Below are 14,239 nucleotides of genomic sequence, written 5' to 3' on the forward strand. Positions count from 1 at the left end.
GAGAACTGATTTTGCCCAGGGTTGTTTGCTTAAGGCAATGGAGCTCCCATTCACCACTAATGGTGTTATTTAGGTTTGCTCCCCTGGTTTTCACTAAGATCCTTTTGTTCGATGGGAAATGCTAGGTCATAAAATAGAACATGTATAAGAAAATGAATTTTCTTGTCTCATGAGAAAAATACATATCTCTATGAACTCTAGGTAGAAGAAGATATTTGGCTGCTCTATAAATCATTTTAGTTATTTTTTTGTTTCAGAAAAGGAAGATGGACCCAAAGGAAATCAGTTTTACAAAACGTGTTCATCCTTCTCTTGATCAGAGGTGTGCATTTCCTGTTTTGAGGCTTTCCACAGAAGATTAAAAGTTGATCTCATGGCCTGAGTTGGTTTTTCCTGTCAAACAACAAAAGAAGAAAAAAGAAAAGAAAAGAATCAGTCAAGACATAGTTTAGGAGTTTCACCTGTTACTCCCATATGACAGCGCTTTTGAATCTGTGAGGTCTTGAATGTTCACTATTAATGCCAACAAGTTCTGACAGGTCACCTGTAAGACTCCCATCTGTAATCATGCAGATGGACTTAGGAAGGGCCAAAGGAAGCCGTCAGGGTGGGCTTTATTCTTCCAGAGAACCCAGGCTTGATTCCCAGCGCTCGTGTCAGGCAATCTGTGACCACATCTCCAAGAGGTCCTATACCGTTTCCTGGACTCCATGGGCGGCCACACCCATATTACATATGGTAGACACAGACAGAAGACACACATACACAAATAGAAATAAATCTTTAAATCTAAAAAAGAAAGGAAAATATAAGGGAATTACTCTGTTTTGCTCATAGTCCTAGTAGAGAGATACAGATGAGAAAAATAAATGGGGATGGGTAGCTAGACCAAGTTTTGAGACTTTTGGGAAAATGGGGGAGGCAAGGGCTGTTTCCAGGAGGACCACAGAGTTTGGAGGTTAACATGGGAGAAATAGAATTGCCTAGAGTTACACAGACACGTACAGATTCAAGCCTCAGAAGCTTTGTCAGACTCGTAGCGATTATCTTGAGGGATGCTACAGGAATGCTCTTGTGTTTGTATCATCCAGGCATACAAACACTGCACATTCCTAGCGTGCTTTGTACTTCCCAACGTCTGTTCACCGTGCCTTGAAACCAAAGAGGATGACCAGCAGGAGTCCTGTCATTCCCATGCCCAAGAAGAAGGCCAGCAGCAGGAGACCTACCTCAGACTTAGTACCTCAGCTCGCACTACTCTCTTAGCTCAATTGTCATGTTTACTTGCCACATCAACAAAATATTCAACTTTGCAGACAGAGCCTGAGGACACCCTAGGGACCTCATCTGTTGGACAGACCTCCAGGGCTCTTCATGTTTTAACAGGTCTCAGAGCAAAATGTGAGCACCCTATGGGGGGAACGACTGGAATTTCAAAAACGTGCAAAAGACACACGCACAGGCCAGCCTGAGTACAGGCCTTAGGCAACAGCTTCTTGCCTGATTCCAGGGGCCTTGCTCCAAAGTCACGTCTTCTCCGGTTTGATATATCAGAGGTCAGAATCGAAGTTTCAAACTAGGGGCTCTGTGAACAAATTCCAGAAGGTCTTTCCTGAGATCTTGGGGATCTTAATTACTTCGTTTTAAGGGTGCACAGTGTAGGAGGTGAGAAGCCACAGGGTATCTGAGGAGACACAAAACACATCCTGAGGAAGCAGACACATTTCACCTACCTTACTACTTTCTCATTAAATGGAAGAAAAAAAACCACCACCATCCAGGAAAAGACCATGTGCCATGAGGAAGGTGGGATGCGGGGACAAAATGAGTCAGTTGGCCAGACCCACAGTCTATGGCAAATTGGCACCCCTGGAAAGCCACCAATTGACCAGGAAATCATGTCACTAAATCTTCTTTCCCCACGCCTGAAGACCAGATGCCATTTTCCAGCCATTTCCATTTGTAGTTTCTCTGATGGTGTGATACTCCAAGGATCTGTGGATTATTAAAGAATGAAGAAGTCAACTGATAGGTTAGCCCATGCAGAAAAGGCAAATCAGGATCACACAGGTCCCCATTGCTGCTGGTCAGTCTGCCCAGTGGCCCAATAACCAGGTGAGTTTCTTTTGGAAAATTAGAGTCTTAATATCAGGGTTGGTAAAAAAAAAAAAAAAAACAAAAAAAAAACAAAAAAAAAACGTTCTGGAATTCATTTTAGAAAGAACAGGGTTTTTTTTGGGGGGGGGGGTGATCTCTTCAGTGAACATACCCACCCCTGCCTATCTGTATTACTATCTCATTCATTTTTATGAGTCCTGATGAGCCTGGAGAGTGACGTCACTGTTGTCAGTGATGGGGAGGTTTGACTTTTCTTTCATTAATAAGAATTTTCTCCTGAGTCACAGCAGATGATTTACTGTCTGTCAGGAAGGACCTTAAACTCATAATAGTAGGTCCTCCATAAATAGAAGCCATACGTCACAGAAGATGGGAACGGCCTCCTAGGGCATAGAGAAGCGAACATTTGCAGAAAAACTAATCAAAATTGTTCCACTTGATGGTGCTTGACGTCATCCTCTGGAGCAGAGCTAGTCACTGCAGTCACCTGGGAAGAGCTGAAAAACAGCAGCATGTATTCTTCAGAAATTCTGCTTCAAAAACCATGCTGGTGACTGCGTAATGGTCACTTTCAAAACCTTTGTAAGTCATTCTATCTAATATACTAATACAATTGAAAACCAACCTTAGGTACTGGCCATACCATGAACATGCCGTTTTGTCTGATCTTGGAAGCTAAGCAAGTTTAGCCCTGGTTTAGTAGTTAGATGAGAGAAACAACCTTAATAGTTTGATTGCTTTTCCTATTTCTATTCACCTCTTCTAGACCAAGCTAGTCCAGTTTCTCTATATCACAAATAAAAGTACATTTATTTATTCCGTGTGTGTGTGTGTGTGTGTGTGTGTGTGTGTGTGTGTGTGTGGGTCTGTGTGTGCCACTATTTGTGTGTAGAGGTCAGAGGTTCTCTCTTTCCAGTATGCGGGTCCCAGGGATTGAACTCAGGTCATCATGTGGCAAGTGCCTATACCCGCTCATCTATCTCGCCAGTGTAAATGATTTTCTTAGGTGCCCAAACTAGATCTAATGACAGGGTGTGGCAACAAAACTTGTAATCCTAGCACTTGGGAAAACTGAGACCAGAAGATCAAGAGTTCACGGCTGTCCTGGGCCACACTGCAGCAAGACCTCATTTAAAAAAAAAAAAAAACAAACAAACCAAAAATGGCTGGAAGATGGTACAGTGGGTAAAAGTGCATTCTGTGCAAGCACGAGGACCTGAGTTTGAATCTCCAGAACCCAGAGAGAAGTAAGACATGCCAACAGGAACGTCTGTGACCCATGGCTCCTAAAGGGAGAGAAAGGATTCCCAGAAGCCAGAGGGACAGTTAGCCTGGCATATGCAACCGAAAACCAGCTGACACCCTGCCTCAGGCAAGGTGGTAAGCAGACAGTGACAGCCTTGGGCTGTTCTCTGACCTCCGCACGAATGCTGTGGCATTCATGAGTCCACATATTCTCCCTCTCCCCCCCCACATATCCTCCCTCTCCCTCCACATTGTCCCCTTGTCCCCCACATACCTCCCCCCGAAGTCTTAGAACTCATTCTCTTTCTGTCTTCCATTTTTTTTAAAGGAATCATTTCTTTTAATTGAATACTTCATTCAGACCACATCCCCTTCTGGATGCTTTTCAGGCAACCATTTGGTCCCCACTTCTCAAGAATGTTACAACTGACTGTATTGAGTGAGCAGGAGCCCCAAATCAGGCCTTTGAAACTGTAAAACAAGCAGCACCTTCCCCCAAACCACCCTCTCCTTTCACTTAGCAAGGAACGGGGAGTTAAAGGATCCAAATTCTACTTTCCAACTGTAGACACCCGAGAACCTGGATGCACTGCAAACAGCACAAGCTAGCATATCAGAGATGAAGCAAGGCAGCCCCTACACACTTCAAGGCGAGGCTCTGATCGCTCCTCCCACAGGAACGGCCTCTACTTAATTTCCCAAAGACTTATAAAATCTACCAAAAGGAACACAATGGATCAGCATAAGTCGGCTTACTCACGAGAGACTTTCTTGAGTAACAACTTTTGACTGTTGAGAATGTCACGTTTTTTTTTTCAAGGCAGCAAAGTCCAGGGCACTCGAGAGGACAGTTGAGCAGCAACCTAGTGTGCTGGGGGTAGGTTTATGTAGGGTGCAGGCGCACACCACACACACCGCTTTTCTTCAGGGTATATGGCAAGCCGCCAAGACCCCTGATCATCAAGGTAAGTTATTGTCTATAGGACAGAGCGTAGAACAGCAGAGGGAAAGGTGCTTTCGTGGAGGGCTATCGGAAGGCGGTTATTGTGCAGAAAGTCCTGAGGCTTAAGCAAAAGGGCGGCGGCAGCTGGGGACTGGGACTTCTAGATACTTGGCTACTGCTTGGTGGCAGCAGAGGCCTCAGTGCCAATTGCTTCCTCCACCGATTGTGCTGGCTCCTCTTCTTCCTCCACTTCGTAGTAGCCAACCTCGTAGTAAACATCCTCGTCCTCCTCCTCCTCCTCCCCATAGTAGTCAATCTCGTAGTAGATGTTCTCATCTTCCTCCTCCTCCTCATAGTAGAAGTCGCCCTCTTCGTAATAGTCGCTCTCCCACTCTTCAGCCCCTTCGTAGTAGACATCGTCTTCCTCTCCCTTCACATAGTAGCTATCGTAGTAGTTATCCTCCTCCTCCTCACTCTCTTCTTTGTCCTCCTCGCCCTCCTCGCCATCTTCGTCCTCCTTGTCCTCCTTGTCCTCCTTGCCCTCCTTGCCCTCCTCGTAGAAGTTTCCCTTGTCCTCATCCTTGTTCTCACCGTTGGCCTCATTCTCCTCTTGGGGATAGACGGCTGGATACGTCTGCACGCACTCCCGCATGGCTTGGAACTGCTCTACGCAATCTGACCCCTTGATTTCGTCCGTGCTGTAATGGAAGCAGGCGAAGGCAGATTTGAAGGATTCTCCACAAGGACCGCTGGCCATCCCCCCAAAGCACGGGCAATTCCAGTTAATTTCTCCACTTGGCAGTGTCAAGCGGTACTCCTCATAGGGATCATTGGGGTCGTCGACCACCAGCTCTGCGTTGCTGGGACTTTCGTGGTCTTCTTTGGTCACAAATATGATTTGATCCTTCCCTTCCTGCTGGCAGTAGGCCATGGTAGCTCTGGGTGTTGGTGCTCAGTGCTGCTGGTTGCTACTGACTAGCAGCTTCAAGTTCACAGCTCACTGCTCACAATGCTGGAGGGAGTGGCTGTCTCTGTTACACCTTCAGGCTGTGACCTCCTCCCTCTCTGCTCCTCGGCCTGGAGGCGTGGAGGGCGGTTCTAAGGCCCGCAGATGCCCGCCCCTTCCAGGCCGGCTCCGCTGGCCCTCAGTATTTTTTCAAAGGAAAACATAATCCCCTGCGGTTTTGATGAGTACTCCTCAAAGGTCCATGTGTAAAAGTTGGGTCCCCAGCGTAGTGCTATTTATTGGACGGTTCCGGTGAATCTTTAAGCATTCCTGTAGAAACGACTGGAAGACCCTTAGGTTACTGAGGGTATTTCCTGGAAGGGAATAATGAGTCTGAACTCATCCAGGCCCTTTGCATCCTGGGTCATGGTGTGACCACGGTTTCTCTGGTTATGTGCATGTGTCACCTGTCACCGTCATCCACTGGAGCTGCCCAATCTTAGGTTTGAGTCTCCAGAACCATGAGCCAAAATAGAGCTCTCTTTACTTCCTAAGTTCCCTGGATCAGGCATTTTGTTGTAAAGCTGTCTTATGCAATTCTTCTTTATCTGTACATGAGCTAATTGCAAACTTGGCTGGCATAAGCTTGTTAAAATGAACGTTCCCGGCTTCCGCAACTGAACATGATTGTTGGGTAGGTCAGTGGAGGTACTTGGAAGCTGAATTTTAAAGTAGTTCACTGATCAATAGGAACAGGACAGTTTTCTAATTTGGAAATAAAGAGGTTGTGGATATAAGTTAGAGGAAGTAGGAGTTCTTTAATGGCAGCACAAAGGAAAATGGGTATTTCCTTTCAGTTATTTTTCTTCTGATGCCAACTCTGCTTTATCAAAAGGTAGGCCTGAACTGCGAGCCTGTATTTCTTATTTTGTTTGATTACTGTTGTTTTAAAATTAAAGAGGTGGTCCTTAATGTCCCTCCACCCCCCCCCCAAAAAAACCCATGGACATGCCTTTTATTTTTTAATTTTGCAAGTAGAATTCAAACAGTTAGAGCTTCCAGAATGGACAATGACTTGGCGAGCACTGTGACCCAGAACGATGACATACAGCCTAGCCCACAGTCATTGTGCTGTCCAGCCTAAGTCTGGAGTTCCTGGGGGGGGGGGAGCGAAACCACTGAAGGCTTACGTGACTCAGCTGAAGTGCAGCTCAACCATCACTTGCCTCAAAAGCCCTGACTGAGCCCGTGACTCACAGAGGCATGCTCTTCAATTCCACGCTCTGAGACATCTTTGCTCAGGGACGGTGTTGAAAAGCTTCGGAAGGAATCCGAAACTTCAGGCTTGACATTCTGCTCTTTCACCTGCTGTCAGTACAACTATGATAAAGTCATTGCGAGTCTCACATCCACAGCTGTACAGAGGGGACAGTGCAATCCATCCTACCTAGCTAAGGAGAGTGGGCTCCCCCCATTTCACAAGTATTACCAAGATCGGTCGGACCTTGAGCTGGCTGACAGCCACAGGGGCGGGGTGGTCCCTGAAGTGGTTGCATCCTGAAACACCACCAAGGGTGGCTGCGGTGAAGTCAGGAGCCTTCTGTGGCACAAGACTTGGGTTTTCTTCCACAGTAGTGATAATGGAACAGCTTAGGCAGCTGGCCAGATTAGAAACCCGGAAATATTTATGCGATGAGCGAAACTAAAGCAACCAGTCAGTCATTTGACACATCTGCCCAGCGCTGAAAAGACAACCTTCCTTCCTCCCTCTCTCCCTTCCTCCCTCTCTCCCTTCCTCCCTTCCTCCTTCTCTCCCTTCCTCCCTTCCTCCATCTCTCCCTTCATTCCTTCCTTTCTCCCCCACCCACCTTTAAAACTAGCATGGTAGCAGAAGCCTGTAATATTAGAATTAGGAGACAGAGACAGGAGGATTAGGAGTTCAAGGCCAGCTTCAGTTAGGTAGCAAGTTCTGGACTATCCTGGGTATGTGAGGCCCTGTATCAAACAATAAGATCAAAGGTTCTAGTCAGGTGACTCCGTGGGTGAAGGCACTAGCTGCAGAAGCCTGGTATCCAGGACCCTCCTCTGCTGTGTTCTGCCTTCTTCTCTCAAGCCTTTGCTAAGCTCGGAGCTCACTGTTCTTTGGCTAGGCTGGTGGCCAGCACACTCCAGAGAGCCTCCTGTCTCCCTCCCACCCAAGCACCAGCACTATGGTTACAGGTTCACAGGGTCACACCTGACGTTTTGTGGGGGTGTGGATAATCTGAACTCCTGTCCCCATCCTCGTACAGCGAGTGCTCTTACCCACTGAGCCATCTCCTCAGCTCAGCTTTCTTTTCTTTTTAAAGGAAAGATTACAGATAGTATCTTCATAGAAAATTATTTTTGAGTTAGCATAAAAAGTTTCACTGTGGGATTTTCATGCATACTTTTTTGTTGATCTTTATAACTGCTTTAAATATTTTTATTTATTGTGTGGCAATTTCATACATGTATAATCCTAACTTTTGTCAAAAACAGTAATTGGAAATGAATGTTTCCTTTTCACCAAACAGTGATGGGAAAATTGGATGCCCATATATAAAAGAATAAAGTAAGACATATATCTCTTACTCTGCACAAAAAGAGGAATTCAAAATGGATAAAAGCTCCCAGTATAGGGGCTGGAGAGATGGCTCAGTGGTTAAGAGCACTGACTGCTCTTCCAGAGAACCCGGGTTCAATTCCCAGCACCCACATGGCAGCTCACAACTGTCTTAAGATCCAGTTGCAGGGGATCTGACACCTTCACACCAATGCACATAAAATAAAGTTAAATAAACCATAAAAATGTTAAAAAAGATCCCAGTATAAAACCCTAAACACTGGAACTTCCCAATGAACATATAGCGAAAACAGTTCAAAATACAAGCATAGGCAAACACTTTCTGAAAAGAACCCCAGTTGTACAGGAAAGAAGTTCAGGGGCTGACAAATGGGATTGGATGAAATCAGAGAGCCACCATAATTTATTGCACTCCTTGATTGATTTATTCGAATAAAAAAGTTATCAAGATTATTAGGTGCTGAGAAGCTGGCTTAGTCAGTAAAGAGCATGTCGGGTGAGCAAAAAGACCTGAGTTCTGATCCCTAACACTCACACAGCTGAATGCTGTGTGTGCCTGTAATCCCAGGGCCGAGGAGACAGAGGTAGGAGAATCCCTGGAACTTGCTGTTTAGCTAATCAGTGAGGCCCAGCTTCAATGAGAGACTCTCAGAAAATAAGGTGGTAGCTTTGTTCATGTGTTCTTTTGTGCAACACCAATATTATTCTTTCCCCAGCACAACTAACCAACAGCTCAAGGAGAAACAGTTAAGGATCATGAAAACGCCCTGTTGTTTATGAAGATCTCCCCTAGAGTTAGTATTTGCCAATGGTTCTTGTCTGCCTGCTTATTCTTGGCTATGATGGTTGCCGTATGATCATTTCCCACAGTTCCTCTTTTCTGAGATTCCGCACTGAATACTTATTAGCCCTTGACATTAAGCTGAAAGCAAGCCCTCCTTCTCTCCGTTTATCTGCTTATCTGGCCAATCAGAACAGACATATGTTCCTATATTTCCATGGCTTTATAACTTAGTACTGAGCTTCATAAGTTTGCTTTGGTGCTATGATTTGCCTCCTCTGTCCTTGAAGAAGGACACCATCTTGTTTTTTTAAAATATTTATTTATTTATTATGTATACGATATTCTGTCTGTGTGTATGTCTGCAGGCCAGAAGAGGGCACCAGACATCATTACAGATGGTTGTGAGCCACCATGTGGTTGCCGGGAATTGAATTCAGGACCTCTGGAAGAGCAGGCAATGCTCTTAAACACTGAGCCATCTCTCCAGCCCGAATGTCTGCATCTTTTTTCCCCTGTCACTTTCTTCCTTCCTAGCACATAAAAAATATTCTATGCTCCCCTTATGTCTACCATGATCTGTCCCAGAAAGCAGCAGGATCAAACAAACCTCTGATAAACCTCTGACATCCACAGCTGGTTGCATCTGAGACCAGCCTTCTAGCAGTCTTGTGTGTGTATGTGTGTGCAGACACGCGTGTGCACGCGTGTGCGTGAGAGACCAAGCATGCATGCATATGGATGCCATAGACTGGCATCTAGTGCCTTAATCGACCACTTTTTAACCCCCTATAGGCGATTACAATAAAGCAGTCCCACACTAGCTCAGAATGGAGTGTAGTAAAGGGTTCTTTATTTAGTACATATGGCCACACCCAGGGTGTGCCAGTATCTTAAAGGCTGAAGGAGTTCCCACAGCACCCCCTCCTTTTTTTGAGACAGGGTTTCTCTGTGTATCCCTGACTGTCCTGGAACTTACTGTGTAGACTATGCTGGCCTCGAACTCACAGAGATCCACCTGCTTTTGCCCTCCTCCATCCAGGTCTAGGAAGGTGAGCATCCAAACTGGCTAGGCTCCCACAAAGCCAGTACATACAGTAGGATCAAAACCCAGTGCCATTGTCCTTGGCTTCTCAGTAGTCCTCATTGTCCGCCATGTTCAGAGAGGCCGGTTTGATCCCATAGTTTTTCAGTCCCCAGTCCAGCTGGCCTTGGTGAGCTCCCAATAGATCAGCCCCACTGTCTCAGTGGGTGGGTGCACCTCTCACGGTCCTGACTTCCTTGCTCATGTTCTCCCTCCTTCTGTTCCTCATATGGATCTTGGGAGCTCAGTCTAGTGCCCCAGTGTGGGTCTCTGTCTCTATCTCCATCCATCGCCAGATGAAGGTTCTATGGTGATATGCAAGATATTCATCAGTATTGCTATAGGATAGGGTCATTTCAGGTTCCCTATCCTCAGCTGCCCAGGGAACTGGTTGGGGACATCTCCATGGACACATGGGAACCCCTCTAGAGTCAAGTCTCTTGCCAACCCTAAAATGGCTCCCTTAATTAAGATATATAGTTTCCTGCTCCCATATCCACCCTTCCTCCATCTCAACCATCCCATTCCCCCAAGCTCTCCCCATCCTCTCCTTCTCACTTTTCTTTATGTGTTTTAAATGTTAGCCACCTCTCTGAAGTATAGCTGGCCAAGACTTGCTACCATTTTGTAGGCTGTCTCTTCACTCCGGCAGTAGGTTTCCTCTGCTGTGCAGAAGCCCTTTAATTGTATATGATCCCATTTGTCAACTCTTGAAGTTATTTCCTGTACTGTTGGGCTCCTTCTGCGCTCTTTCTTGAAGTGTTTTCTGTAAGGGTCCCTCCAGCAGCTTCAGTTTTTATATTAAGATCTTTATAGAATCATTTTAAAAGGACAATTTAAGAAAGGGTTTGGAGGACTTGCAGGTAGGAGACTGGAGAAGGAAATACTACTTCCAGATTGAAGTCTGGAGATCTGCACAGGCTGTCCCCACACCTGCATCCCCATGCTTATCTGGGTGTTTCAGGAAGCCAGGGAAGTCCTGGGGTATTACACGGGCCCGGAAAGAGTTCTTTCCTGTAGCCAGATTGGACAAGCATTGCAATAGCCAAGCATTTGGTAGACTATGTGGACGAACGTGCCCTCGGTAGTGACTGAAGGTTGCTCCTATCTGTGCTAGCTTCACAGAGTTGAAAAGCTGGCCTTGAAGGACTCAAACTATTTCCACAGAGCTTCAGCCTAGCGAAGATTTAGTTACACAATGCTAAAGAAGCCCTTTTTATTTAAGCAGAACGACCCAGCTCTGAACAATGGCCCTAGTGTCCGGCATCTGATTAATGACTATCGTGGTTCTGTGGGACTATTCTCAGGAAACACGCGGAAATGTTTAGGCCTCAAGGACTGTGGTCTGTGAGATTTGCAAAAATGGAGGGAAGAGGAGAAGTGGATGTGGGCTGATGCTAATACGGGGCTCTTTGTACGGGTTTTTAGTTTTGTATCTCTCAGATTGAAATTACTAAAATTCCAAGTTAATAGAAAAAAATTTGACGCTTCTCATATTTCAGAAACACATAGAATTTGTTTTATTTAGATCATGTTATGGTGGTGCTCAATCTAGCTACGGGAAAAGTATATACCTTTTAATTACCAACTGTTAGACAGAATAGAAAAGAGCATCGAGAGGGAGCCTATAAAGGCAGAGAGTTGCAAAAAAGGAGAGAAATTTAGCAAATAGCTCTTCACAATCGTGATGGACATTTGAAATCCCTTTGATTGGGAGTCATTTCCTATGGTTTACTTCAGTGAGAAATTTTCAGATGTACTTTCTTCTGATCTGGTGTTCCAATTTTTTATTTTTCATTTTCATTTTTTCAAAACTACCTATATATGTGTGTGTTTCTGCGTGGGTGCATGTGCACGGTGAGCTGCCCAACCACCTGTAACTCCAGCCCCAGGGGATATGACAGCCTCTTCTAGATGCAGACACCTGCACTCAGGTTTTCTGCATCATCAAGCCATCTCCTTAGCCCCCCCCCCCCATTTTTCTTAAATTTCTATTTTGAGATAGGATAGACTCACCATGTAGTTCTGGTGTTTGGAAAAGTCTGAGTCCCTGTGCGAGGCAGCAGTAGATGCTCCTACCATGAGACAATCAGGGAGAGGAGGACTGGCTCCCGGTTGCAGGGAGGAAGAACAGGTCCAAGTGAATCCATGAATGCTAAAGTATCCCATACCTCAGTGTGGCCACATGTTCCCTCTAAGTTGAGGACACACGGGCCTGTCATCACTCTGTGACCAGCTAGTTTTCTATAGCAAGAGATCCTAACACATTAAGATGACAAATATACATTCTTTGGTCAGCTTGAGGTTTGTGGTGCATGGAAGAAGACCCTAACATTTGATACCGAAAGAGTGCCGGAGGAAGTATTATAGACTGTCAAGCAGATGAGCAATTTTCTTTTCTGATCTTGAGGAACAAATTCACTGAAAACAAGTACGCTTTTGGCAGTGCATTTGTATTAGATCCTCTGTCTCCCATCCAAGTGCTAACCAAGGCCAACCCTGCTTAGCTTCCAAGACCATACATTTGGTCTTTCAAAGCTCCTTCTGAGGTGTCTGAAAAAGTATTCATTGAACATTTTTTTGCCTCCTGGTCTATTTATTTGCTTTAAAGTGAACCTCCTGTTTCCACGTTCTTCCATATTCAGAAACACTTCTTAGTTCTATATGCTTAATTTTGTTTTTTAGACCCTGGCATGGTGGCACACACCTTTAACCCCAGCACGTGGGAGGCAGAGACAGGAAGATCTCTGGAAGTTCAAGGCCAGCCTGGTCTACTCATCGAGTTCCTGGACAGCCAGGGCTGCATAATGAGAGCTACTCTGTCTCATCTATTTTTAATTTTAGGATATCATGAAATTCAGTTCCATCTTTAATTAGTGAAAATGTACGAGTCAGAAACTTTCAAAGTTCCCCAATCAAACATAAACTCAGTGACTAAAAGCCACAAGGCTTTCCCCGGGGAGCAAATAAGATGCCAACGGCAGGGATAGGACTCCACACTGCAAGAACTGGTCCTCAGCTCTGACAATACCTTCGAGTCACACTGTGAGCTTTACAGCATCTTAGGATACTAGAAGTGCAGCTGTCCTAGGAGCACAGGAGACTAATGGCGGGCGTGGCAAGGAGAGGGTAGCAAGGTATAAAGGAAGATGCTCAAAGTAACTTATATACTTGTACAAAACAGCCTAATGTGACTCATATAATAATGATGGTGATGGTGGTGATAATAAATAATAACAAACAAACAAATAAATTACACGGTCGGGAAGTCAAACCCAGAATGTCCGGAAGTGGCACGACTGTCAGCAGCTTTTGAAGCTCCCTGGGTAGTCCCCCTCACACCATCCCAAGGCTGAGGAACATGGATCTTGACTGAGACATGATTTTCACCATCTTGCGAAGTGAGCATTGCAAGGAATAAATTCCAAGAGCTGATCTTAGATCGTCTTATAGGCATGTATAATTTATAACTCCAGATTCTGTTCTCTGTCAAATGCAATTTCATATTTATAGAGTCTTTTATGGTATAAAAGGACCACTTTTTAAAAAAGCACTATCTATAAATTTCAGGAATTTTTTTTTTTTTTTTGTGATTTGAATCTGCTGCAACTTTACTAAAATTCAAGCATCCACTTTTAAGAGATTATAGAAGGAAGTTGGCAGACATAAAAGTTTCCATAGAAAAATGATTACAGACAATTGATTATTCTCAGCAAGTCTTGTGGTCAGGGCCAGGTGGGTAGAGCTTTTCTTTGAAATTCGTCTCACACCACCAACTAACTGTGCTTTCTCATGGCCCTAAATCATATCTGCCCTCAAGGTAACCAAGGTAACCCAAACACCATTCTTCAGGATTCCACCCCCAGGGTTTGTTCCAATATTGAATGGCTGGCTTCATGTTATGAAGAATATCTTGCCTTTCTTTCCTATCTGATATGTACCAGGGGTTTCTCATTCTGGCTAGCCTCTCCATAAATGGTAACTCATGCCATTCCATACATTTTCCTTCATAATTTGCCAATCTTCGACCAAATCTCCTATCATGAGCTCTTTCTGTTCTAGGGTATCTGTAAATTCCCCCAGAGAGCGAGCCAGAGTCTTAATCATAACATTAATGGCCTGAATCAAGGGAGGGAACTGACGCATCAGTTCCTCCGTATTCAAGGAGCCATTGGGAATGTCTCCTGGTTCCTTGAACAGATTAAGTTTTTGTCAAGAGAAAAATAGAACAGAAGAAGAAGATAGCAGAGTCAATGCAAGAAACCATCCCCAGAAACAAAGTGAAAGAGGTCTTTGAGGCTAATCAGTCACCTCAACTCGAGCAGACTGCCCGGGAACTGCCGGGGGCCAAGCTCCAAGAAGCATGAGCCCCTCATTTTGAGATGGCTACTACCTGAGAGGCATTTTGTCACACAGGCAAGACAGCCATGGATGTGGCATGGCAGCTTTTGCAGACGACCCTGGTTCAATTCCGAGCACCCATATGGTGGCTCACGTCCATCTGTGACTCCAGTTCT

At 45.1% G+C, this 14,239-nt stretch overlaps 1 protein-coding gene and 1 long non-coding RNA gene across 2 annotated transcripts; both read right to left on the reverse strand.

Moving 5' to 3' along the window:
• Positions 1-4,168, reverse strand: LOC121440193. The gene is made up of 3 exons (XR_005973338.1): positions 4,124-4,168; positions 1,734-1,995; positions 1-393 (listed from the first exon to the last, which is right to left on the reverse strand). It is a non-coding gene; the product is annotated as an uncharacterized LOC121440193 (long non-coding RNA).
• Positions 4,169-4,333: 165 nt separating this feature from the next.
• LOC121440191 (mitochondrial intermembrane space import and assembly protein 40-like) lies at positions 4,334-5,276 on the reverse strand. The gene has a single exon (XM_041640929.1). The coding sequence runs from the start codon at positions 5,235-5,237 to the stop codon at positions 4,479-4,481; it is 759 nt and encodes a 252-aa protein (XP_041496863.1). The 5' UTR covers positions 5,238-5,276; the 3' UTR covers positions 4,334-4,478.
• Between the last annotated feature and the right edge of the window lie 8,963 nt (positions 5,277-14,239).

This window comes from Microtus oregoni, unplaced genomic scaffold (assembly GCF_018167655.1).
Source record: "Microtus oregoni isolate MIOR12 unplaced genomic scaffold, Mior012 000066F_000, whole genome shotgun sequence".
NCBI lineage: Eukaryota > Metazoa > Chordata > Mammalia > Rodentia > Cricetidae > Microtus > Microtus oregoni.